Raw genomic sequence first — 23,074 nt, forward strand, 5'->3', positions numbered from 1 at the left:
TGGCCCAGCCTCAGCCATTGTGGGAGTGAACCAGTGGATGGAAGATCTCTGTGTCTCTCCCTCTCTCTCCGTAACTCTTTCAAATACATAAATAAGACTTTTAGAAATTACAAGTTATGTTTTATTTCTACGTTACCTTTAAGGTCTAGCAGCATTAGTTTTAACGCCAAGAAGAAAATGCGTATTAAGAGACGCTCATTTCCCAGGGGGCACGGGGTTTGCCAACGGTCCAGTCTACCTGACTGCTCCTGCAGCTTTACCAAGATGCAGGTTCCCGGCGCCTCTGGCTTGGCGCTGATTCTTGCCTTCCCCGTTTCCCTCGAGGAGCAACGGCTCCCGCAGGTCAGACATGAGAGAGGGGCGAGGGGTGCAGGGGTCAGTAGGCTGGACGCGGCCGCAGGGGGCGGGGCGAGGATACCAGCGAGAGCCCACGACCACGCTCCCAGCGCGACTCGGGGCGCACCTGCTGACGCACTTCCGGGTGCGCCGCGGGTCCGCCGGGTGCGGAGGTGAGTGTGGGGCTGCAGACGCCATGGGCGGTGCCCTAGTCCCAGGGCGGCAGGTGGGCTTGGGGCGCGCGTCCGCTCTGGGTGGCGCTGGGTGTGCGGTGGCCCGCGCTGGCCGGGAGACCGAGCTTGCCGGAGCGAGTAGAGGGTCGGCCCCGACGCTCCTCGGCTCGCGTTTGGGTTTGGTGGCCGGTTACCTTCCGTCCTGAGGTAGTAGAAGCACCCGACGGCCACGGCCACGAAGCTCCGAGCTTTCAGCTCTGGGTCTGTTCCGGGAAGACGTGGTGGCGCAGCCCGAGGGTGGGCTGTCGGCGGGGTCGGAGCGGCCCGCGGTGACGTCGCACGTCAGTGGCTGGCTGAAGTCGCGCAGGGATCGGCGTCCGTGCCCTCCGCGGTCCTGGCTCAGGGTCACGACGCGGGCGGAGCGGCGCGCGCCCATCCCTGGGCAGAGGCGGCCCTGGCCCTGGAGCCGCGTGGGGCGGGACGAGAGCTCGAACCTACGCGCCGTGGGCTGTGGGTTACCAGTGACGTGAGAGTGGCTTCCCCGGCGTGATTACGGACTTGCGGGCTTCTAGAATACACGGAGATACCAACACAATTTCTAGTCATTCTCCCGTGGAAAACAGGTTTTCTACCGGCAGTGCAGAGTTGGGTTCTGTTCTGATTTTAGCCTTATAGTCTGTGGTCAAAATCTTGTTTTCCAGAGTCCTGTAGCTCTTTTGCTTCACTTAGTGTGGCTCGGCTGATTTGCTGCTGTTTGTGTTTGGTTTGGGGTCCTGTTTGGTGTAAGGATGTGTATCTTCGTAAGATGCGTACTTTCTAACGTATGTGTATGAGCGATGTAAAAGCACCGTGAGTTCACCACCCACTTAGAGAGCATCACCCGTACTGCTGCGTCCGTCAGTGGCCCTCGTTCACCTGGCCCTGCAGGGGACAGCTTACCTAGAAGGAGAGTTAAGCGTAGCCTAAGTGTTTATGAAAAATTATCATGTACGCATAGATCTGTAAACATTGTGTTAATGGCATAATCTCTGGTCTTTTGGGACTTGCTTGATGTTCCATTAGTGAAAAAGATTTGAAAGATTGATACATTATCAGTAGTTTGTTTCCAGTTTTTTGCTATTAAAATAGTGCTGAAAATGAGTATTTTTTGTACGTATGACGTACATGAGTTTTTCTAGAGTATAGTTTTTTTTGTTTGTTTGTTTCCACTTTGGTTTGAAAGGGAGAAAGATCTTCTGTTTGTTGGTTCACTGCCCAGAGGCCCACAGCAACCCGGGTTCAGCTAGACTGAAGCCAAGAGCCAGAACTCAAACCAGGACTCCCACATGGGTGGCAGGGGCTCAAGCCCCTGAGCCGTCAGCTTCTGCCTCCTGGGATGTGGATTAGCGGGAAGCTAGATGGGAGAGGGGCAGCCCGGCACTCCGGTGTGGCATGTGGATGTTGGATGCAGGAGTCTGGAGCGCTGGCCCACGTGGCTCTGCCGCTCTGCCCACCCCGAGGGTGTAGGGTTTAAAGTTAGCCCTGAATGCCAAATTCTTTTCAGATACCTTTGGCTTCTGTTGACAACAGTACTTGTATGTTTATCTTTCTTTTAGTTGTGAATGTAGGGAAAGTACTGGTCTTTATCAATATTGAGCTTTATTTGCATACATATGAAGATCTTAAGATCTTAGTCACTGTGCGTTACAACTGGAATCTATTTCTTACCATTTAGAATGTTTGCATCAGTATTTATAAATGAGATCCTGTCTGTGGTTTTTGTATTAGTGTTTTGCTGCCATAATAAGAATTGAGAACCTTATTTTTGTTGTGTTGTGCTGCAGTTTAAGGTGTTAACATTATTCATTTCTTAAAAATTTGGAAGGGTTTGTTCATGACACATCTAGGCCCAGCGTTTTGTGAGAGTTAGCTCTTTGTTGGCTGCCTTGGTTTCATTAGGTAAAAATAATCAAAAGATTACTTAGAAATCTATATAATGTAATTGGTAGGGTTTATTAGATTCAGCTGGAATTATACATTCTTCCAGCATAGAATAAATTTTCTTTTTAAACACCAGAGAATATTTTAAAAATTTTAATTTACTTTTCTGTGTACTTTTTTTAAATTTTTATTTGAGAAGCAGACAGGAAACAAGAGAGAGAGATACTGGAGATACTGATCCTCTGCTGGTGTACTCTGCAGATGCCCACAATTGCCAGGTCTGGGCTGAAGCTTGGCGCTCAGACCGTCTAGGTGGTGGCAGGAACCAGTTACTGTGGGGCTTCACCACTGCCTGCCAAGGTCTGCTTTAGCAGGAAGCTGGAGTCAGAATGCTGAAGCTCATTTTCAGACCAAGTACTGTGCTCCGGCATGTGAGTGACTTAACCACTGGGTTGAATGCCCGCTCCAGACTATCTTTATAAATTGACACTTTAGCCAAACTCTGAAAAGTCTGTCAAGTAGAAGATAATAGATCAGGTTATTTAAACATCATGCAATAAAATCATAATTTATGGATAGAAATTAAAAACAGGTAACCCTGGGCTGGCGCCATTGCTCACTTGGTTAATCCTCCGCCTGTGGCGCCAGCATCCTATATTGGGGCCGGGTTCTAGTTCCAGTTGCTCCTCTTCCAGTCTAGCTCTCTGCTGTGGCCCGGAAAGGCAGTGGAGGATGGCCTACGTGCTTGGGCCCTGCACCCGCATGGGAGACCAGGAGGAAGCGCCTGGTTCCTGGCTTCGGATTGGTACAGCGCTGGCCGTAGTGGCCATTTGGGGAGTGAATCAATAGCGGGAAGACCTTTCTCTCTGTCTTTCTCACTGTCTATAACTCTACCTGTCAAATAATAATAATAATAATAATAAAAAGTCCTAAACAGAGATGATTAAAATAGAGTTTCTGACTGGCTGTAAAATTATAAATAAAATATGAACTATAAAAACCTCTGGAGCATGGCTAGTAGTGTATTCAGAGGAAAATTTGTGCCCTTTTGGACTTAAATTGCCAAATTGGAGGAGTGAAAATAAACGAGTAAATCATTCAACCTTAAGAAGATAGAAAAAAAGCCACTTGCAGAAGCAGCATATGGGACAAGGATCTGGTTCTGACAGTCTATTCAGGGACAGAGTGAAGGAGGAGAGTGAGAGAAGGAAGGTGAGTCTGTTAACAGAGAAACCTCAGACAGATAAAATTGAACAAAGTTTAAATCAACAAAGAGTGACCCGGGGAGTAGCACTGTAGGGTAGAGAGTTAAGCTGCTGCTTGTGACACCCACATCCCTTATCAGAGTACCCATGGCAGTGGCAGGGGCCCAAGCACTCAGGCCACCTGCTGCTTTCCCAGGTGCTTTAGCAGGGAGCTGGATTGGAAGTGGAGCAGCTGGGATTCAAACTGGTTCTCTCTCTCTCTCTTTTTAAAAATATATATTTATTTTATTTGAAAGGCAGAGTTATAGAGAGGTGGGGGCAGGGGGTGCCTTCCACCCGCTGGTTCACTACCCAGATGGCCTCAACGGCTGGAGCTATGCTGATCTGAAGCTGGGAGCCAGGAGCTTCTTCCGGGTCTCCCATGTGGGTGCAGGGGTCCAAGGACTTGGGCCATCTTCTACTGCTTTCCCAGGCTATAGCAGAGAGCTGGAGTGAAAGTGGAGCAGCCAGGACTCCAGCTGGCGCCCATATGGAATGCCTGGTGGCTTTTACCCGTTATGCCACAGTGCCAGCCCCAAACTGGTCCTCTTTTGAGATACTTGTTTTCAGGTGGCTGCTTAACCTGCTGTACCAGAGCACCGGCCCTGACAGTGTACAACTTGAAGACTGACTTTAGCAGCAGTAAAACATCAGAAAGCAGCCAGTTCATGTGTCTTTGAACACAATGACCAGGAAGCTCCAGGTGGTGGCACTTGGATGATATAGTGCTGTCTCAGAAGCTGAGTCAGAGTCCAGGCCTTGGCTCATTCACTTTCTGAAGGTTAGTGAAGAGGAGTAGATAGCCTGGTCCCTGGAGAGGCCCACCTCCCAAGATCTCTCTAGAGGCTTTCGGATTCTAGAGGGCACTCAGAACGCTGAGCAAACAGAACAGCTGGTGCCTCTCTGGGGCCTGGCTCCCCAGGGCGTGTGTGTGTGTGTGTGTGTGTGTGTGTATGGTGAGGGGAGTCATCAGCCCAGCCAGCCTGGCTTCTCCTACAGAGTAAATGAGGATGTTGTTTGTTTAGGGAAAGAGAAATGAGTCAGAGGTCTTGGTAGTGTTCTGTCTGGAACAGAATCATTCCTATTTGAGTCTTTATTCTCCTTTAGGATCTGCATATACTTTATAGATATGCTCTTTTGTATGTGTGACTCGTGACTGAATTGTTAATTTGAGATCCCTGGCGGTACCAGCGAGTGCTGAGCTGGTGTGGAGGTCTCTCCCTTCTGTTGGCACTCCCATCGGATGCAGGCTGCCTGTGGCTCGCATCTTCCGTGAGGGGTGTACTGCCCTGGTGGTGGTGGCTTGCCTCATGCTCACCTCTCTCTGTGTCTTCACAGCCCCAGCCCTTCCCTGGAGGGGAGACCAAGTGATGACAGCCATGCTCTTGACTGCCTGGCCCCAGGTGAGCGCTTCCTCAGACTGGGGAGAACTGAGAAGGGGTGCAGGGGAGCCTTGGGATGAAAGCTGGAACTTGTGGGAGACACTGGCATGGTGATGAGGAGGAGGGAGCAGTGAGCAGAGTTGTACAGCGTCTGTTTGTCATACAGACCCTTTGTGCATGGAAGGTCTTTCTCCTTTGTCCAGGAGCACTCCCAACAAAGGGCTGTGGGTGAACGGAGATGTGGACGCTGCTCACGTGGGATACTGTGTGCATGAATGTGGATGGAGAATCACAGAGGACGTGACGCTCAGTGCCAGGGTCGGGGAAGAGGAGTAAGGGACCAGATGGCCGAGAAGCTCGACTGTCCCTCTGATTTGGGCAAAGGAGAAGATGATGGACAGTGAAGTCAGGGGAGAGGAATGATAGGAACTCTTACAGGACGGGATGTCCCCTGGTGTCCTAGTGAGGCGTTCAGTTCAGCTTGAGGTGCAAAGGCTCAGACTGTAGGTTTCGGATAAGAGCTTTTGAGCCTCTCCCCCAGAACACTAAACCCATAAGCCCAATCTTCTTACACGTTCAGGGACTTCATGGACCCCCGAGATGCATCCATGGACTCCAGGTTGGGAATTAGTAATATCGTTTAAGGCTGAGAATGCAGCAGGCCCCAGAAAAGCCCTTTGCATGCATTGCTCAGTCTGGACACGTGTCTCTGTGATTGGTGCTGTGTCCTACTTTATCAACCAGGAAAAAAAATGCAAAAGAATGGGGAGTAAAGTGACATGCCTGGAGTCGTAGCTACTGAGCTGTATGACAGCTCTGGTGACAGTGACAGAATGTGGTCAGATTTGTGACAGCTGGATCTGGTTTTTTTTTTTTTTAAGGATTTATTTATTTATTTGAAAGGCAGAGTTGCAGAGGCAGAGAGAGAGAGAGAGAGAGAGAGGTCTTCGTCTACTGGTTCACTCCCCAAATGATTGCAGTGGCCAGAGCTGGGCTGATCCAAAGCCAGGAGCTTCTTCTGGGTCTCCCATGTGGGTTCAGGGGCCCAAGGACTTGGGCCATCTTTTGCTGCTTTCCCAGGCCACAGCAGAGAGCTGGATCGGAAGTGGAGCAGCCAGGACTTGAACCGGTGTCCATATGGGATGCCGGCACTGCAAGCAGTGGCTCTACCTGCTAAAGCCACAGCGCCGGATCCAACAGCTGGATCTGGAATTGTTTTCAGGAGCCTTCAAAAGCACCATTTCAGAAGGAAGTTCAGGTGATGTGGCCATCATCAAGGAAAGCAGTTGTTAAAGAGAAGGGATCTGATTCAAGCGGTGCTTATGGCATAACAGTCTTTAGTTTGTGTAGTCAAAGCATTAAGAACTGGAGTGGAGGCAAGGGAGAGGGGAGAGTCAGCAGTGGACCCCAGATTTCTAGGTGAGGTTCCCCTGTGAATTTTGCTGACACCAGCTGAAGTGGGAATTCGAGAAGAGGTGCCCACTTCCTAGGGAAAGGGGGTGTGGTAGCACACAGGGAAGCCATTTAGTTTTTTGCAGAGAAATTCCTTGACTTTTCTAAGGTCCCTCAGAAAGAACTCAGAAACACCTAGAAATGGGACAGAATTGTTGATGCGTAGTAGTCAGCAGAATCCAGGAAGACAGACCCTGCCAGGCTGGAGTGGGCAGAGCAAGAGCCAGGCAGGCTGCAGCTACCAGGGTGGTGAGATGGGCTGGGCAGGTGGGCCTGAGGGCCATGCACAGTATACCCCCGAGTGGCAGAGTTTGTGCTGACCATGTAGTTTAGTGATACAAAGAGGAGGAGTCGAAAGGGTGGCAGTGTAGCAGTCAGTGGGGAGGCTGTCTCCCTTCTTTTCTAAACCTTCTTAGAGAAACTGTGAAGGCTGGAGAGGAGTCAGAAAGAGTTTGGGTGGAACGGTGGAGGGCAGCAGTGAACACAGGAGCTTCAGGGAGGTGTCTGGCCAGAGCAGCGCTGAGCTTCCTTGGCTGCAGGTGCCTGAGTGGATGCTGCACCCCCCCTTGCTTGGGGCCAGAGGTGGAAATTGGGTGACAGATGGGGGCTGGATGAGCTGGAATCATGACCGTACTTTGGGGTGGCTTGTGGTGTGAGGGTGAGGACAAGGTATGGAGTAGGAGAGCTGGGACCTCAGAGCATGAAGTGAGAGTACTGATGGGTCCATCTGTGTCAGCAAGGGAAAGGTGTGTATAAAGGAGAACAGTTGCTGTAGGGAAATTTTCTTTTGGGAATTTTTTTTTCTTGCAGCTCAGTTTGTGTTACTTTTAAGTGTGAAAAATGGCCTGAAGTTTCTTTTCTGTGAAAGAAGTCAGATACTCTGTGGTTTACTTTCTGATACTTTTTCTCAAGCCTCTCCTGTTATCAATTTTGTGCTCCTACAAGCTCCCTCCCCAATCCCTTATACTGCCCTCTGCCCCTCACCTAGGGCCTGAGCCATGGAATTGGCCCTAGGGCAGCAGGAACCTGTTGTTTCAGAAGTTGGTGACCTTTGAGGATGTAGCTGTGTACTTCACCCAGACGGAATGGGATGGCCTGTCCCCTGCACAGAGGGCCCTGTACAGGGATGTGATGCTGGAGAATTATGGGAATGTGGCCTCCCTGGGTAAGGCCTCTCTCTTCCTGGGACCTAGACTATGCCATTTGGGTTTTCCTGGTTTACTTTCCCATTAAAGGTGCAGGTGGGGTCTCTAGTAGTCCTTTACTGAGCAGGAACCCCAAGACTGTTCCTAATCCCTTACTCTTAAAACCTGTTTATAAGGGTGAACCTTAAGCCCTTTTGGGACCAGTGTGAGACTCTGGTGGGACTGCTGTGCACTTGTTATCCACCCATGGAAGCGCTGTGATGGATTCTGAATATTGCAGGACAAGAGTAAAAGTGGTATTGGTTGGCAGAATCTATGTGTTCCTGGGCCCAATCTGGGCAAGATCTGCCTCTCCTACCACTTCCAAAGCTCCCTCACCTTTCATATGTACAACCTCCCCCTACCATTTCCCATAGTCCTTAGCCTTGGAACCCCTCGAGCTCTGACCTTCCCTCTCTATTGCTGAGTCAGTCTGAGAAGAGACGTAAAAGTCATCTGTGGGAGACTGTTCATCTGTCTTCTGCTTCCTTCCCCACTCCAGGATTTCCACTTCTCAAACCTGCTGTGATCTCACAGCTGGAGAGAGGAGGTGAGCTGGTGGTCCCATCCCCACTGACCCCTGGAGCAGGAGCAGGCCCCCAGGGCCTCTGGACCGGTAAGAGAGACTCGAACTGCTCATTATTTGGGGATGTTTAACTCTTGAGGAAGAAAGCCAATGTTAGCAACACATAAACCTGTATAGTCAGCCATACATACAAAATTTTCATAAATTTTGGTGATTTGTAAAGTTGGGTAGATGTTGTTTTGTTTTCACAGTTTGCTGTGTCTGGTTTCAAGAGCAGATGTTTTTTCAAATGCCTCATTTTCTTTTCAGTTCAAAACTTGGAGTCCTACTTTTCTCAGACAAAATTAATGGATTTGGTAATTTTTGAGGTCCTTGCCATTTTCTTTCTTTTTTAAAAGATTTATTTATTTGAAAGTCAGAATTAGAGGGAGGGAGAGTCAGAGAGAGATCTTACATCCACTGGTTCACCCCCCAAATGGCTCAATGGCCCCAGGGCTGGGCCAGGCCAAAGCCAGGAGCCAGGAGCTTCAATCAGGTCTCTCATGTGGGTGCACGGACCTAAGCAGTTGAGCCATCTTCCACTGCTTTCCCAGGCACATTAGCAAGGAGCTGGATCAGAAGTGGAGCAGCTGGGACTCCAACTGGCACCCATATTGGATGCTGACACTGCAGACAGCAGCTTTACCCAGCACTCCACAGTGCTGCCCACTCCCACCCCCCATTGGCATTTTCTAAGCCTTGTCCATTTAATATGGAGGTTGCAGAATTAACGGCCTTTTAACACAGGAATATGGAAGTGGCTAAAAGCCTGGTTTTAGGATGGACTTTCCTGAGTTCTCATTTCTAGTTTTGTGACTTGGAGCAGGTCAATTTTGAGTTCAGTCAGATTCAATGTTCTTATCTCTGAAAATGGGATGATAATAATAATAATAAAAGGAGGCAATAGTTCTAGTCTTGGGGATAACAATACAAGTCTTTGAGGTTCCTGCAGTGCATCCTGATCTTAACTGGTGATAGAAATACTGATCTAGTCCTGTGTGTAGACTAATGAGGGTAAGAAATGAAAGAGACCCTAAGCAGACAGGGGGCGTGGCGGGAGGAAGGGACGGCGCGAGGCCTGTGTCAGCAGTGTTGACAGCTTTCTCAGAAATCTCACCCAGTGGCTTCTGTGTAGATCTCATTTGTTGTAATTGTGTCAAGTGGCTGCCGGCACTGTAAGAGGAGATGGGAAATGCAGTTTTTTTGCTGGGCATATTGCTACTCCAAAAAAATGAACATTGTGCTGGTAAAGAGAAAAAGGAGAATGGATACTGGCATCTACCACACTGTGGGATTTGGTAAATAGAAGGTCACTGGTGTGCAAAAGCTGGCAAGGAGTCCAAGTGGTTGATTACATCGGAAGTACACAGATTTTGATCAGTGTGGAAGATGTCCACCCTCAGAAAGCCAATGACATATAAATTAAAACAGTGAGAGATTTCACCTAGCATATTGAGAACAATTAAATTGTATTAAATATCGGTTACAGTGCAGCAGAAGAGGAATGGACTTCTGAAGTGAGTGTGAATGGATGGTTTAAGGAAAAATTTATACCTGGTAACCTAGACGTTCCCTGCTAGGGCTGTAGCCTTCTAAAGCCATCGAAGCTCTAGACAGAAGTGCATTTCACAGAAGCTTATTTATCATTATAGGATTATATATATAAGTTCTGTATACATTATATAATACATGCTTCCATATATGTAATAAAATACTGGAAACAATCAGTTTTCAGTGTACAAGGAATGATCAAATTGAAGTGCCTCTGCAGAATGGAATGCTGTCTGACAACTAAGAAGTTTATTTTTATGGTATATCCAAAGATACTCCAAAATGATCATCATGACTATTAAGGAAGAAAAACATTTTCAATTTTGAAAAAAATACGTAGTTGTTTTTAGAAAAATGATTGAAGAGAAAATGATTGGTGAAGGAAATACATCAGAAGATTGGCAGTTATTTTCAAGTGGTTGTAATTTGGACAACTTTAATTTTCTTTCTTTTTTATTTTTCTTTTTGAAAAAATTTTAAGAGAGACAGACAGATCTACCATCTGCTGGTTCTCTCCTCAAAGGCTGGACTAAAACCTGGAGCCAGAAACTTAATCCATGTCTGCCATGTGGATTAACCAATTAAGCTAATTCCACCCTTTGTAAATTTCTGATACTACAGCTCTCTTTGTCAGTTTGAGCCATGATAGCAGCATACCCTAGACTGGATAGGTTGTAAACAACAGAAATTTAAATATTATAGTTCTAGAGGCTAGATGGTCCAAGATGAAGGCGCAGGCAAATTCTGTCGGGCAGGGGTTCACTTCCTGGTTAGCAGACAGCTGTCTTCTTGCAGTATCCTCCCGTGGTAGAAGGAAAGGGAGCAGTCTAGGACCTTTTTTATACAGGGTACTAATCCCGTTCCTGAAGACTCTGCCTCGGCCCTGCCTCCTAGAGTGATTGTTTGGGGGGTTAGTGCTTTAACATAAGAATTTGAGAGAATAGAGAAACTTTCAGTTTATAGCAACAGACAATATTATTATTATTATTATTATTATTATTAAGATGTATTAATTTATTTGAAAGGCAAAGTTACAGAGAGAATGAGACAGAGAGAGGGCGAGATCTTCCATCTGCTGGTTCACTCACCAAATGGCTACAATGGCCAGGGCTGGGCCGATCTGAAGCCAGGAGCTTCATCCAGGTCTCCCATGTGGGTGCAGGCCCAAGGACTTGGGCCATTTTCCCCTGCTTTCCCAGGCACGTTAGCAGGGAGTGGGATTGGAAGTGGAGCAGCGGGGACATGAACTGGCACCCATATGGGATTCTGGCACCCCAGATACTCGCTGTGCCACAGTGCTGGCCTCCAGTATTATTTTTTTAATTGGGAAAAGACCGGTATTACTTTGAAAAAGCTTCCTAGGAAAATACAGATAATTTGCATTTACAGAAGGCAGTTAAAATGAAATATTGAGGCAGAGGATGTATTAAATGTGGTTGAGGAGAAATGAGAGATGAAAAAAATACAGGCAGCATTTTTGGGCCAAGCTTTTGAGAAATTTAAGAATAGATGTGGCCGGCGCCGCGGCTCAATAGGCTAATCCTCTGCCTGCGGCACCAGCACACTGGGTTCTAGTCCAGGTCGGGGCGCCGGATTCTGTCCAGGTTGCCCCTCTTCCAGGCCAGCTCTCTGCTGTGGCCCGGGAGTGCAGCGGAGGATGGCCCACGTGCTCGGGCCCTGCACCCCATGGGAGACCAGGAGAAGCACCTGGCTCCTGCCATCAGATCAGCACGATGCGCTGGCCGCAGCGCACCGGCTGTGGCCATTGGAGGGTGAACCAACGGCAAAAGGAAGACCTTTCTCTCTGTCTCTCTCTCTCTCACTGTCCACTCTGCCTGTAAAAAAAACAAACAAACAAACAAACAAACAAAAAAACAGATACAGAAATCAGTAGCCCTAAAGATTATTGGGGGGGGGGGAGCTGGTGCTGTGGCATAGTGGGTAAAACTGCCACCTGCAGTGCTGTCATCCCATATGGGTGCCAGTTCATGTCCTGGCTGCTCCACTTCCAATCTAGCTCTCTGCTGTGGCCTGGGAAAGCAGTGGAAGATGGCCGAAGTCCTTGGGCCCCTGCACCTGTATGGGAGACCTGGAAGAAACTCCTCCTAGCTCTTGGCTTCAGACCAGCCTGGCTCCAGCTGTTGTGACCATTTGGGAAATGGACCAGGGGTTGGAAGACCTACCTACCTACCTACCTACCCCTCCCTCTCCCTCTCCCTCTCCCTCTCCCTCTCCCTCTCCCTCTCCCTCTCCCTCTCCCTCTCCCTCTCCCTCTCCCTCTCCCTCTCCCTCTCCCTCTCCCTCTCCCTCTCCCTCTCCCTCTCCCTCTCCCTCTCCCTCTCCCTCTCCCTCTCCCTCTCCCTCTCCCTCTCCCTCTCCCTCTCCCTCTCCCTCTGCCTCTCCCTCTGCCTCTGCCTCTGCCTCTGCCTCTGCCTCTGCCTCTGCCTCTCCCCCCTCCTTGTCTTTTCTCTCTGCCTCTGCCTCTCTATAACTGCCTTTCAAATAAATACATTTTAAAAAATTATTGGGATTATATCAAGGATGTTAGCAAATGATGAATTTTATGATTTGGGGAAACAGGCAGAAGAGAATGGCAATGTTAATGCAGCTGTGTTCTGGAAGGGGTGGGAAGAGATAGGGTCAAATGGGCCTTACACAGCCTTTCTGAAGTAGAGAAAAAAGAAGTTTAAGGAGAAATGTTGCCAAGCCTAGAGTTTAAATCAGAGTACAGAAACAAAATTCTTTTTTGCTTCTTGGTGCTGCTAAGTGGTTCCCATTGTTGCCACATGATTTTGGAACCTGGCCTTTCCCTTCTTAAGCATTTTCCATACCTTAGAGATAACTAAGAACAAACTACAGAATGTTAAAAAGTATGGAATGGGCCGGCACCGCAGCTCACTTGGCTAATCCTCCGCCTGCGGCGCCAGCACCCTGGGTTCTAGTCCCAGTTGGGGCACCGGATTCTGTCCCGGTTGCTCCTCTTCCAGTCCAGCTCTCTGCTGTGGCCTGGGAGTGTAGTGAGTGGTTGGGACCTGCACCCGCGTGGGAGACCAGGAAGAAGCGCCTGGCTCCTGGCTTCGGATTGGCGCAGTGCTGGCCGTAGCGCCCATTAGGGGAGTGAACCAATGGAAGGAAGCCCTTTCTCTCTGTCTCTCTCACTGTCTGTGCCTGTTAAAAAGAAAAAAAAAAGTATGGAATGATGGAAAGAATGCTGATGTAATGGACAAAAATCTAGATTTTGATTCCTCTACTGTTGCTTTTAATCTTTATGTTATTGGTTATGTTTTTTACAGTAGGCTTGCCTTAGGCAGAGTGAGACAGGGGATCTTTTTAATTCAGTTCTTTAAAATTTATAATATTGGCAATGCTCAAAACAGTAAAGAGAAATGTATAAAATCTATCAAAAATGTAAGAAAAAGAGTCTTCCAGACTTACTGTGCCAATTTGCTCCATTTCTTATGTATTCTTCACAGAAGTTTTCTAGGCATAACATTTTGGTAAACAGTGGACTGTATTTATGGTAATGGTCTCATATGATTACACTGGATCTGTAAAGTTCCTGTCATCTAGTATTTTCCTATGTTTAAATATGTTTAATTACCCAAATACTTACCATTGTGTTGTAGTTGCATAAAGTATTCACTACAGTAAGATACTGTACAGGAGCAATGGGCTACGCCATATAGCAGATATAGTAGGGAACACCATCTAGGTTTGTATGCGTACCCTCTGTGATGTTTTCACCATGACAGAGTTACCCAGCACGTTTTTTGGGACATAGCCATGTCAGAAGTTTTACCTGTCTGTACAGACACCTATATATATGTCTGTCCTGTAAAAAGTCCTCTGATTATTAAGATCCTTTATACAGCACACTTCTTTCTAACATGGCTCTGACACAACATTTATGTTTTGTGTTTTTAACGGTAGATATTGGTATCCAGACTGGCAATAATTTGGCAAAGGCAACATGTGACAAGAAGGCTAGTACATCATTTGAGCTTCAGGATTTCTCCCAGGAAACAGACTTTTCAGAGGGGCATTTTCCAGAGAAACAACAGGAAGTCCACTCAGCAGGAAATATGAAGAAGGAAAACAGCAGTGTGATTGATGCAGCAGTGAAAGATGAGACAAACCCTGTGGCTGAATGTGTCTCTAATCAAAGCCCAAACTTGTATCTGTGTCATAACCTCACCACTGAAGAGCAGCCCCCTGAGCGTCCAGGATTGAAGAAAGCCTTCAGCTTTGACATACAGCTCATTAAACGTGAAACGATTAATATTGTGGAAAGACCTTTAAAATGTGAAAAATTAGTAGAAACTTTTAGGTGTGACTCTCAACTTAATCAGCATCAAGAGGACTACAGTGGGGAGAAAGCATTTCAGTGTACAGAGTGTGGCAAAGGCTTCAGTGTTAACGCAAAATTAATTTGGCATCAAAGACTTCATGGTGGGGAGAAACCCTTCAAATGTGTGGAGTGTGGGAAAAGTTTCAGCTACAGTTCCCATTATATAACACATCAGACTATCCACAGTGGGGAGAAGCCCTATCAGTGTAAGGTATGTGGAAAGGCCTTTAGCGTTAATGGGAGCCTGAGTAGGCACCAGAGGATCCATACAGGAGAGAAGCCCTATCAGTGCAAAGAGTGCGGAAATGGCTTTAGCTGTAGTTCTGCATATATTACACACCAGAGAGTCCACACTGGGGAGAAACCTTACGAGTGTAATGATTGTGGGAAAGCTTTCAATGTTAACGCAAAACTGACTCAGCATCAGAGAATCCACACTGGAGAGAAACCTCATGAATGCAGTGAGTGTGGAAAGGGCTTCAGGTGCAGCTCCCAGCTCAGGCAACATCAGAGCACCCACACCGGAGAGAAGCCGTATCCATGTAAAGAGTGTGGAAAAGCCTTCAGTAACAATGCCAAACTGATGCAGCATCAGAGAGTCCACACGGGGGAGAAGCCCTATGGGTGTACCGAATGTGGAAAAGCCTTCAATGTCAAAGGGAAGTTAGTCCAGCATCAGAGGATCCACACAGGAGAGAAGCCCTATGAGTGCCGTGAATGTGGGAAAGCCTTCAGGTGTAACTCCCAGCTTCGGCAGCATCAGAGAATCCACACTGGGGAGAAGCCCTATGAATGTAATGAGTGTGGAAAGGCCTTCAACGTTAATGCAAAACTAACCCAACATCAGAGGATTCACACTGGAGAGAAACCCTTTGGATGTAGTGAGTGTGGGAAGTGTTTTACTTCTAAAAGAAACTTACTTGATCACCACCGAATACACACTGGGGAGAAGCCTTACCAGTGTAAAGAGTGTGGGAAAGCCTTCAGTATCAATGCCAAATTAACCAGGCATCAGAGAATCCATACCGGTGAGAAGCCTTTCAAATGTGTGGAATGTGAGAAAGCATTCAGCTGTAGTTCTGACTATATTGTGCACCAGAGAATCCATACTGGGGAGAAGCCTTTCCAGTGTAAGGAGTGTGGGAAAGCCTTTCACGTCAATGCCCATTTAATCCGGCATCAGAGAAGCCACACCGGGGAGAAACCCTACAGATGTGTGGAATGTGGCAAAGGCTTCAGCTTCAGTTCTGACTGTCTTATACACCAGACTGTGCACACTTGGAAGAAGCCCTATTTATGTAATGTGTGTGGGAAAGCCTTCAGGTTTGGCTTCCAACTTAGTCAGCATCAGAGTGTACACAGTGAAGGAAAAGCCTAGCAGTGAGAAAGTTGCAGAAAGCTCCCAAGGTTAGTGCTGAAATGGATCAAGTACCATCAGATTCACTCTGGTGGGAAGCCCTGAGAGAAGTGAATGTGCTAGTCTTCCATGGGAACATTTTTGTTCTGTTTTATTAAATTTTTAATCAGAAATAGATCAGTTGTTACTTGTTTTATACCAACAACGAGTTAAAAATATAATGAAAGAAAATAGCCTATTCCCAGCAGCATCATGAGAAGTTGATTTTCTAGGAATGTGATGACATACAAGAATTATATGGAGAAAATTAGGAATCTTTACTGAAGGCCACCAAAGGAATCTTGAATAAATGGAGAGAGAAAGAGAGACACCTTACTCTAGGATCAGGAAATACATTTCAGAAAGATGTTCACTTTACATAAATTTATTTGTTTAATTTTTGATACCAAGCATGCATTACTTTTGTAAAGGGGAAAATAATAAAGATTTCCTTTAAAATAGAAACATGAGTAAATATTTTTATTTTCATGGAGTGGAGAAAACCTTCTAAGCATCAGATGAAGGCTAGAAACCAACCATAAGGAAAATACTGGTAAGTTACTGTTAAATAAATAAGTTACTGGTAAGTTACAGTTAAATAAATCTGGGCCGGTGCTGTGGCTCACTAGGCTAATCCTCCACCTGCAGTGCCAGCACCCCGGTTCTAGTCCCGGTTGGGGCGCCGGATTCTGTCCCGGCTGCTCGTCTTCCAGTCCTGCTCTCTGCTGTGGCCCGGGAGGGCAGTGGAGGATGGCCCAAATGCTTGGGCCCTGCACCCGCATGGGAGACCAGGAGAAGCACCTGGCTCCTGGCTTCGGATCGGCGGTTGCAGCCATTTGGGGGGTGAACCAATGGAAAAGGAAGACCTTTCTCTCTGTCTCTCTCTCACTGTCTAAATCTACCTGTCAAAAAAGGTTAAATAATTCTATTTTTGTTTTAAATAATCCTAAATAAGGTTAAAAAGTAAGGCACTAATAGTGTAAATGCCTTTGTGGTATATAAGTGTAATATCTCCTGTATAAAGAAGTTTTACCATTAAGAGGAAGATAAATAACCTGTTAATGACAAGGTTGCTTTGTAGAAGATCCAAAAATGACTGTTAAAGTTGGAAAAGTTCAGTCTGTATTACTATAAGAGAAAATTAGAATTTTTTACTCTAAGTATTACTCTAAAAGAAAATTAGTTGTTTTTTTTTTTGTTTGTTTGTTTGTTTGTTTTTTTGCATGTCACATCAGTGTATATTCATACATGGAGTGCTATGCAGTCCTGAAGAGTGACATTTACGGGGCCAGCACTGAGGTGCAGGATGTTAATCCTCCACCTGCAATGCTGGCATCCTGTATGGGTGATGGTTCTAGTCTGCTGTGGCCTGGGAAAGTAGTGAAAGATGTCCCAAGTCCTTGGGCCCCTGCACCCACGTGGGAGACCCAGAGGAAGTTCCTGGCTCCTGTCTTTGGATTGGCTCAGCTCCAGCCATGCAGCCATTTGGAAAGCGAACAAATGGATGGAAGACCTTTCTCTGTCCCTCTCACTGTGACTCGACTTCTCAAGTAAATAAATGAAAAAAAAATTTTTTTAAAGTGATGTTTGCTATAGATGCTCTTAAAGTATGAAGTGCAGTCAGGATAGCATGTGAGGGTTTTGTAGGACTTAGAAATGTGTCTCTTGAGGTCTCAGGAAGATCTGCCTTGAATTCTGAGTCTGTGCTTTTCAATGATTCCATAAAAATCTTAGAGGTCTCAAGATACTCTTTAGAAGAAAATCTCTCGCCTACTTGAAAAATGATAAGCAATAAAAAGACCAGTCAGAATTCAAATTCAGGAAACTGAAGAATAGCAGGCATGAAAAAACGGAAAGGAAGCCAAGAAACACAGGGAGGCAAGAGAAGGCAAGAGGACTTCCCCATCCCACAGTGTGACAGGCCATCCCTGCCTGTGAGTTCTTGCAAGCTTCATGGGTCTGCTGCCCTCAGTACTCCTTGGCACTAAAAGCTTATCTGTTCTGAACAGTGCCCCAAAACTAGGAGTTTTCTGCATGTGGGAGAATTCAAATACCTGGACTAGGAGCATCTCTTCCTTTATTCTCACATTCCAGGTGTCTCTCTCTCTCTCTCTCTCTCTCTCTCTCTCTCTCTTTTAAGATTTATTTATTTGAAAGAGTTACAGAGAGAAGGACAGGCAGAGAGAGAGGGGTCTTCCATCCTTTGGTTCACTCCCCAATTTGGCTGCAACAGCTGGTGCTGTGCTAATGCAGAGCCAGGAGCTTCCTCCGGGTCTCCCACGTGGGTGCCGAGGCCCAAGGACTTGGGCCATCTACTGCTTTTGCAGGCCACAGCAGACAGCTGAATCGTAAGTGGAGCAGCTGGGACTCGAACCGGTGCCCACATAGGATGCTAGCACTGCAGGTGGCAGCTTTACCCCTACGCTACAGTGTGCTGGCCCCAAGTTGCTGCTTTTTGTAACAAATCATACAGCAAATATCTATCTTTGGACACTTGGTAGAGATGAATGTGTGTAGAAGTGTGCCATCACATTTTATGGGCATTAAAGGAAAACACTATACTAACCTCCCCAAATCAGTGTGTGGGTTTTTGCACAGATAATTTTCCAATTTTTTCTGGATACCAATTGGGTCTCCTACAATTCAGTTCTGAAACTACTGGGAAACAATGGTAGACCCCACAGGTGAAGGGCTCCATCTTGTAAGACTTCTGCCCCCCAACTTCAGATACTAGTCACAGAGGCTGGGGTCCACTTTCTGTCCTGTGGCCCCCTCCTCATCTTTGAGCGTTTTCTGTAACAGCTCATGGACCTCAGGGAAGCAGTTTACTAATACGGATTATTATAAAGGATACAAATGAGCAGCCAGATGAAGAGGTCCTTAGGAGTAGGTTCAGAAGGGTCTTAAGTGCAGGAGCTTTTGCTCTGTGAACTTGGGTGCCCCACCTTTCCAACCACCCCAGTGTTCTCATGGAAGCTCCATTACATAACCATGATGTAAGTCCCAAGCAGCTCAGTGCAGAGTTGGTTTTCTGGCAATCAGTCCCAATCTTGGACTTCTAGAGACTCCGTGTTAGCATAGACTCCTTGTTGAAAAGGGGTTTTTAGAAATAGAAGAAGCTCCTTCTATACCTCTTAGTGGGGAAGATTCCAAGGATTTCAGAAGTTTTGATGCCAGAAACAGGACAAAAGCCAAATTATTCCTTCTACAACAGGCTGAGATCTACTTATTTGGTTCACATACGATTTTTTTTTTCTTTTTTTGACAGGCAGAGTGGACAGTGAGAGAGAGAGAGAAAGATCTTCCTTTGCCGTTGGTTCACCCTCCAATGGCCGCTGCGGCCAGCGCACTATGGCCGGCGCACCACGCTGATCTGAAGCTAGGAGCCAGGTGCTTTACTGGTCTCCCATGGGGTGCAGGACCCAAGCACTTGGGCCATCCTCCACTGCAGTCCCGGGCCACAGCAAAGGGCTGGCCTGGAAGAGGGGCAACTGGGACAGAATCCGGCGCCCTGACAGGGACTAGAACCCGGTGTGCCGGTACCACTAGGTGGAGGATTAGCCTATTGAGCCATGGTTTTTTTTTTTTTTTTTTTTTTTTTTTTTTGACAGGCAGAGTGGACAGTGAGAGAGAGAGAGACAGAGAGAAAGGTCTTCCTTTGTCGTTGGTTCACCCTCCAATGGCCGCTGTGGCCAGCGCGCTATGGCCGGCGCACCACGCTGATCTGAAGCCAGGAGCCAGGTGCTTTACTGGTCTCCCATGGGGTGCAGGACCCAAGCACTTGGGCCATCCTCCACTGCAGTCCCGGGCCACAGCAGAGAGCTGGCCTGGAAGAGGGGCAACTGGGACAGAATCCGGCGCCCTGACAGGGACTAGAACCTGGTGTGCCGGTACCACTAGGCGGAGGATTAGCCTATTGAGCCATGGTTGTTTTTTTTTTTTTTTTTTTTTTTTTTTTTTTTGGACAGGCAGAGTGGACAGAGAGAGAGAGAGAGACAGAGAGAAACGTCTTCCTTTACCGTTGGTTCACCCTCCAATGGTCGCTGCGGCCGGCACACCGCGCTGATCCAATGGCAGGAGCCAGGTGCTTCTCCTGGTCTCCCATGGGGTGCAGGGCCCAAGCACTTGGGCCATCCTCCACTGCACTCCCTGGCCACAGCAGAGAGCTGGCCTGGAAGAGGGGCAACCGGGACAGAATCCGGCGCCCCGACCAGGACTAGAACCCGGTGTGCTGGAGCCGCAAGGCGGAGGATTAGCCTAGTGAGCTGCAGCGCCGGCCGCCACATACGATTTTTAAAACCTACTTGCCTTGTTATTCAAAATGGTAGCTAAGATAAAATAATGATCCAGTAAAATATAAAAATCCAGGAACACAGACTTTAAAAGTTTGAGATTGAAAAGTACTGGTGTTTTTCTCCACTATAGCTGCATTTTTTTCTGAAATGCATTCATTTAAATATGTGTTGCACAATTAGCCTTTTAACATGTACAACTCACTGACAGTACATTTGTGGTATGCAACTGAGATGGGGAGGCGGGGAGAGCAACTGAGCCACCTGGGGGTAGTTCCTGTTACCTCAGGAACTGCAGGGTACTGTGGGGAGCAACTGGGAGCAACTTGGATTATACTGTTACTGGAATTAAGACTTATTCTATACATCTGCTCTCCCACAATATGGCGCTGGGAGAGGAGCAAACAGCTTCTACCCAGCTGCCTCTCACCAACTTGACAAGCTGCAGGAGCTGCTCCTGATTGGAGGAGAGCAGCGTACTCGGTGTGTGGGTAGCAGAGTTGGGATTGGTGGAGAGGACTATAAAGGAGGAGAGAGACAACATGCACCAGGAACATCTAAGGGGAACATCTATCTGAAGGAACACCTGTGCAGCCCCTGAGAGAGCCGGCCGGCGGTGTGCCGCTCCCCCGCGGAAGTGGGGAAAGTGGCAGGGGGAACCGCCCTTCCACGGAGGTGGAAGGGTCGGTAGCCAACCCAGGAAGAACCAGCAGCAAACCCGGGGAGGGCCGAGCAGACAAAAGAACAGTGCAGGGTCCTGTGTCGTTCCTCCACGAAGACGGGGAGCGACAGGGTACAGTTTTGGTTCCTCTTGCTTTAGGGATAAACAGACTATCGTCGTCCCCCCCACCCAGGTTCATACCAAGTTGACACACTTCCCACGACACACCTACCAGCCACCATGATGTGTAACTGTTGGACCATTTAAGGATCAAAAAAGAGTGAGAGCCAGAGCCTGGGTACCACCTGGTGCATGCTCACTGTTTGGCACCACAACTGTTACCAGGATCTGGTTTCTGGAGCTTTTTAATCATCCCCAAAGGAAATCCCATACTCGCTATGCAGTCTTTCTCAATCCCCCCCCCCCCACACACACACACTTCCCAGCCACTGGCAGCCACTGAAATGCTTTTTGTCTGTATTGGTTTTCCCACTTGGAATATTTTATATTAATGGAAATATAGAATTTGTGAATTTTTATGATTGATTTCTTTCACCTAGTGTCATGATTTCGAGGAGTGTGCAGGTGGTAGCATGTGTCAGTGCCTCATTCCTGTTCATGACTGAGTAATAGTCTGTTTATGGAGAAGTCACATGCTGTGTATCCTTGCATCAGCAGATGGGCATTTGGGTTCTTTCCATTCTTTTTCCCAAAGAAACCTTTTATTTAATGAGTACAAATTTCGTAAGTACAACTTTAGGAATATAGCGATTCTTCCCACCGTACCCACCCTCCCACCCCCACTCCCACCTCACCTCCTCCTCCCTCTCCTATTCCCAGTCCCATTCTCCATTAAGATTCATTATCAATCAACTTTAAATACAGAAGACCAATTACATTTTGTCATTGCACTGCCTTCTGGCTTCCACAATTTCTCATAAGAAACTGGCTGTTAATTTTAGTGACAGTCACTTGTATGTAATGAGTCATTTCTCTATTGCTGTTTTCAAGATTCTCTTTTTGTCTTTTATCTCAACAGAGGGCCTCTCCTAGCCTCCTGGCCCCATGACTGGCCCAGAGATCCTGCTCCTGGCTGCCTGCCTAATGGGGCCTTCCCTGTGGCTTGCCCATGCAGGTGTGTGCAGGGAGGGGTGGTCTGCAGGGGCTCATTGGGCACTTGTGGGTATGGGTGGGGCACAAAGCCCCATACTGGTCTATTAATGTTCTCCTGTTCTCAATACCAAAAGGGTTTTTGAGGGAAGCAATCCAAAGAAAAATGATGATGTTGCCCCCACCCCCCAGCATTTGGCTTGGCTTGGTGAGTTACAACAATTTTGCATATCTCACACTGTGATTGGGAAAATTCCTGACAGGGCAAAGACAGCAACGATGACTGGTTTCACAGTTGTAAGAGAACAATCCTTAAAACCATTTGTTAGCATCTGTTTGGCTCATGACATCAGCAGAAAGACAAGAGAACTGGTTCCAACAGCATTAAAGATGAGAGAGATTTACGTAGCTAGAAAAAGTCAAAGGCAGGTTGCTGCTGTAGAAGCAAGATCAGCTGGTCTTGCATGGTCATGAAACTAATTATTTAAGGCAGGGAAGTGGAATATCCGGCCCTTGGGCCGTATGAGGCCCACAAAATCACCTGGTCTGGCTTTACCAAGTCAATGCAGGCAGGACTCCAAATTCAGTCAAATCCATAGCAGGCTAATTTTTAAGCTGAGAATTCTGCATGGCTAAGTGATTTTTTTTTCTTTGACAGGCAGAGTTAGAGAGAGAGAGACAGAGAGAAAGGTCTTCCTTCCGTTGGTTCACCCCCCAAATGGCTGCTATGGCCGGCGCACTGCACCGATCTGAAGCCAGGATCCAGGTGCTTCTTCCTGGTCTCCCATGTTGGTGCAGGGCCTTAGCACTTGGGCCATCCTCCACTGCCTTCCAGGGCCACTGCAGAGAGCTGGACTGGAAGAGGAACAGCCAGGACAGAATCCGGCGCCCCAACCGGGACTAGAACACGGCGTGCTGGCACTGCAGGTGGAGGATTAGCCAAGTGAGCCACGGTGCTGGCCCCTGCAAGTGATGTTTTAAACATTCAAATGGCCCTTAGCAGAAGAAGGTTCCCCATCCCCAATTTAGGGTTATCTTCTGGCAGGCACATTCCATGGTCGCACTCTACAATTTGCTGGGTGTTTGCTCTAAGTTCACAGGGCTGTGAAAGGGCCCCCAGTTAGGTCTCAGATGAGGAAGGGGCATGGGGTGGGAACAGAGTTAGTCACACCCAGTCTCATCCCCTGGGAGAGTGAAGGATAGTTGGGGGAAATGCTTAGGAAATTTGTATGATACTGGGGAAAAAAACTACACATTCATCATCTGGCTACTTCTGAGTGAAACTGAGGGTGAGAGAAATACCTTCATGGCTCTGTGTCTCTGTTTTATCATCTGGAATGTGGAATGATGGAAGCTGCCCCCAGCTGGGATTATATGGATAGAATGACTTGTTGGACCACAGGTAGTGAGGGGGGTGTCGTTTGAGCAAAGTGCGCATCAGACTCACAGGAACCCCCAAG

At 47.4% G+C, this 23,074-nt stretch overlaps 1 protein-coding gene across 20 annotated transcripts; it reads left to right on the top strand.

Annotated features, from left to right (window-relative positions):
- The first annotated feature begins 118 nt into the window (after nt 1-118).
- ZNF23 (zinc finger protein 23) lies at nt 119-21,899 on the top strand. Of its 20 annotated transcripts, XM_089320442.1 has the most exons (6): nt 119-509; nt 5,012-5,076; nt 7,546-7,672; nt 8,194-8,307; nt 21,544-21,639; nt 21,752-21,899. In XM_089320442.1, exons 1-5 carry the CDS (start codon nt 350-352, stop codon nt 21,555-21,557), a joined length of 480 nt encoding a protein of 159 aa, XP_089176568.1. In that variant the 5' UTR covers nt 119-349; the 3' UTR covers nt 21,558-21,639; nt 21,752-21,899. The 20 variants fall into 20 exon arrangements, with proteins under 20 accessions (XP_089176568.1, XP_069918805.2, XP_089176552.1 ...); XM_070062704.2 differs by lacking the exons at nt 21,544-21,639; nt 21,752-21,899 and adding an exon at nt 13,738-16,016 and having other exon boundaries at nt 125-509; XM_089320426.1 differs by lacking the exons at nt 21,544-21,639; nt 21,752-21,899 and adding an exon at nt 13,734-16,016 and having other exon boundaries at nt 125-509; nt 8,194-8,306.
- Nucleotides 21,900-23,074: the final 1,175 nt, after the last annotated feature.

The sequence above is a fragment of the Oryctolagus cuniculus genome, chromosome 18 (genome assembly GCF_051225735.1).
Source record: "Oryctolagus cuniculus isolate XC-2025 breed Fujian yellow rabbit chromosome 18, ASM5122573v1, whole genome shotgun sequence".
NCBI lineage: Eukaryota > Metazoa > Chordata > Mammalia > Lagomorpha > Leporidae > Oryctolagus > Oryctolagus cuniculus.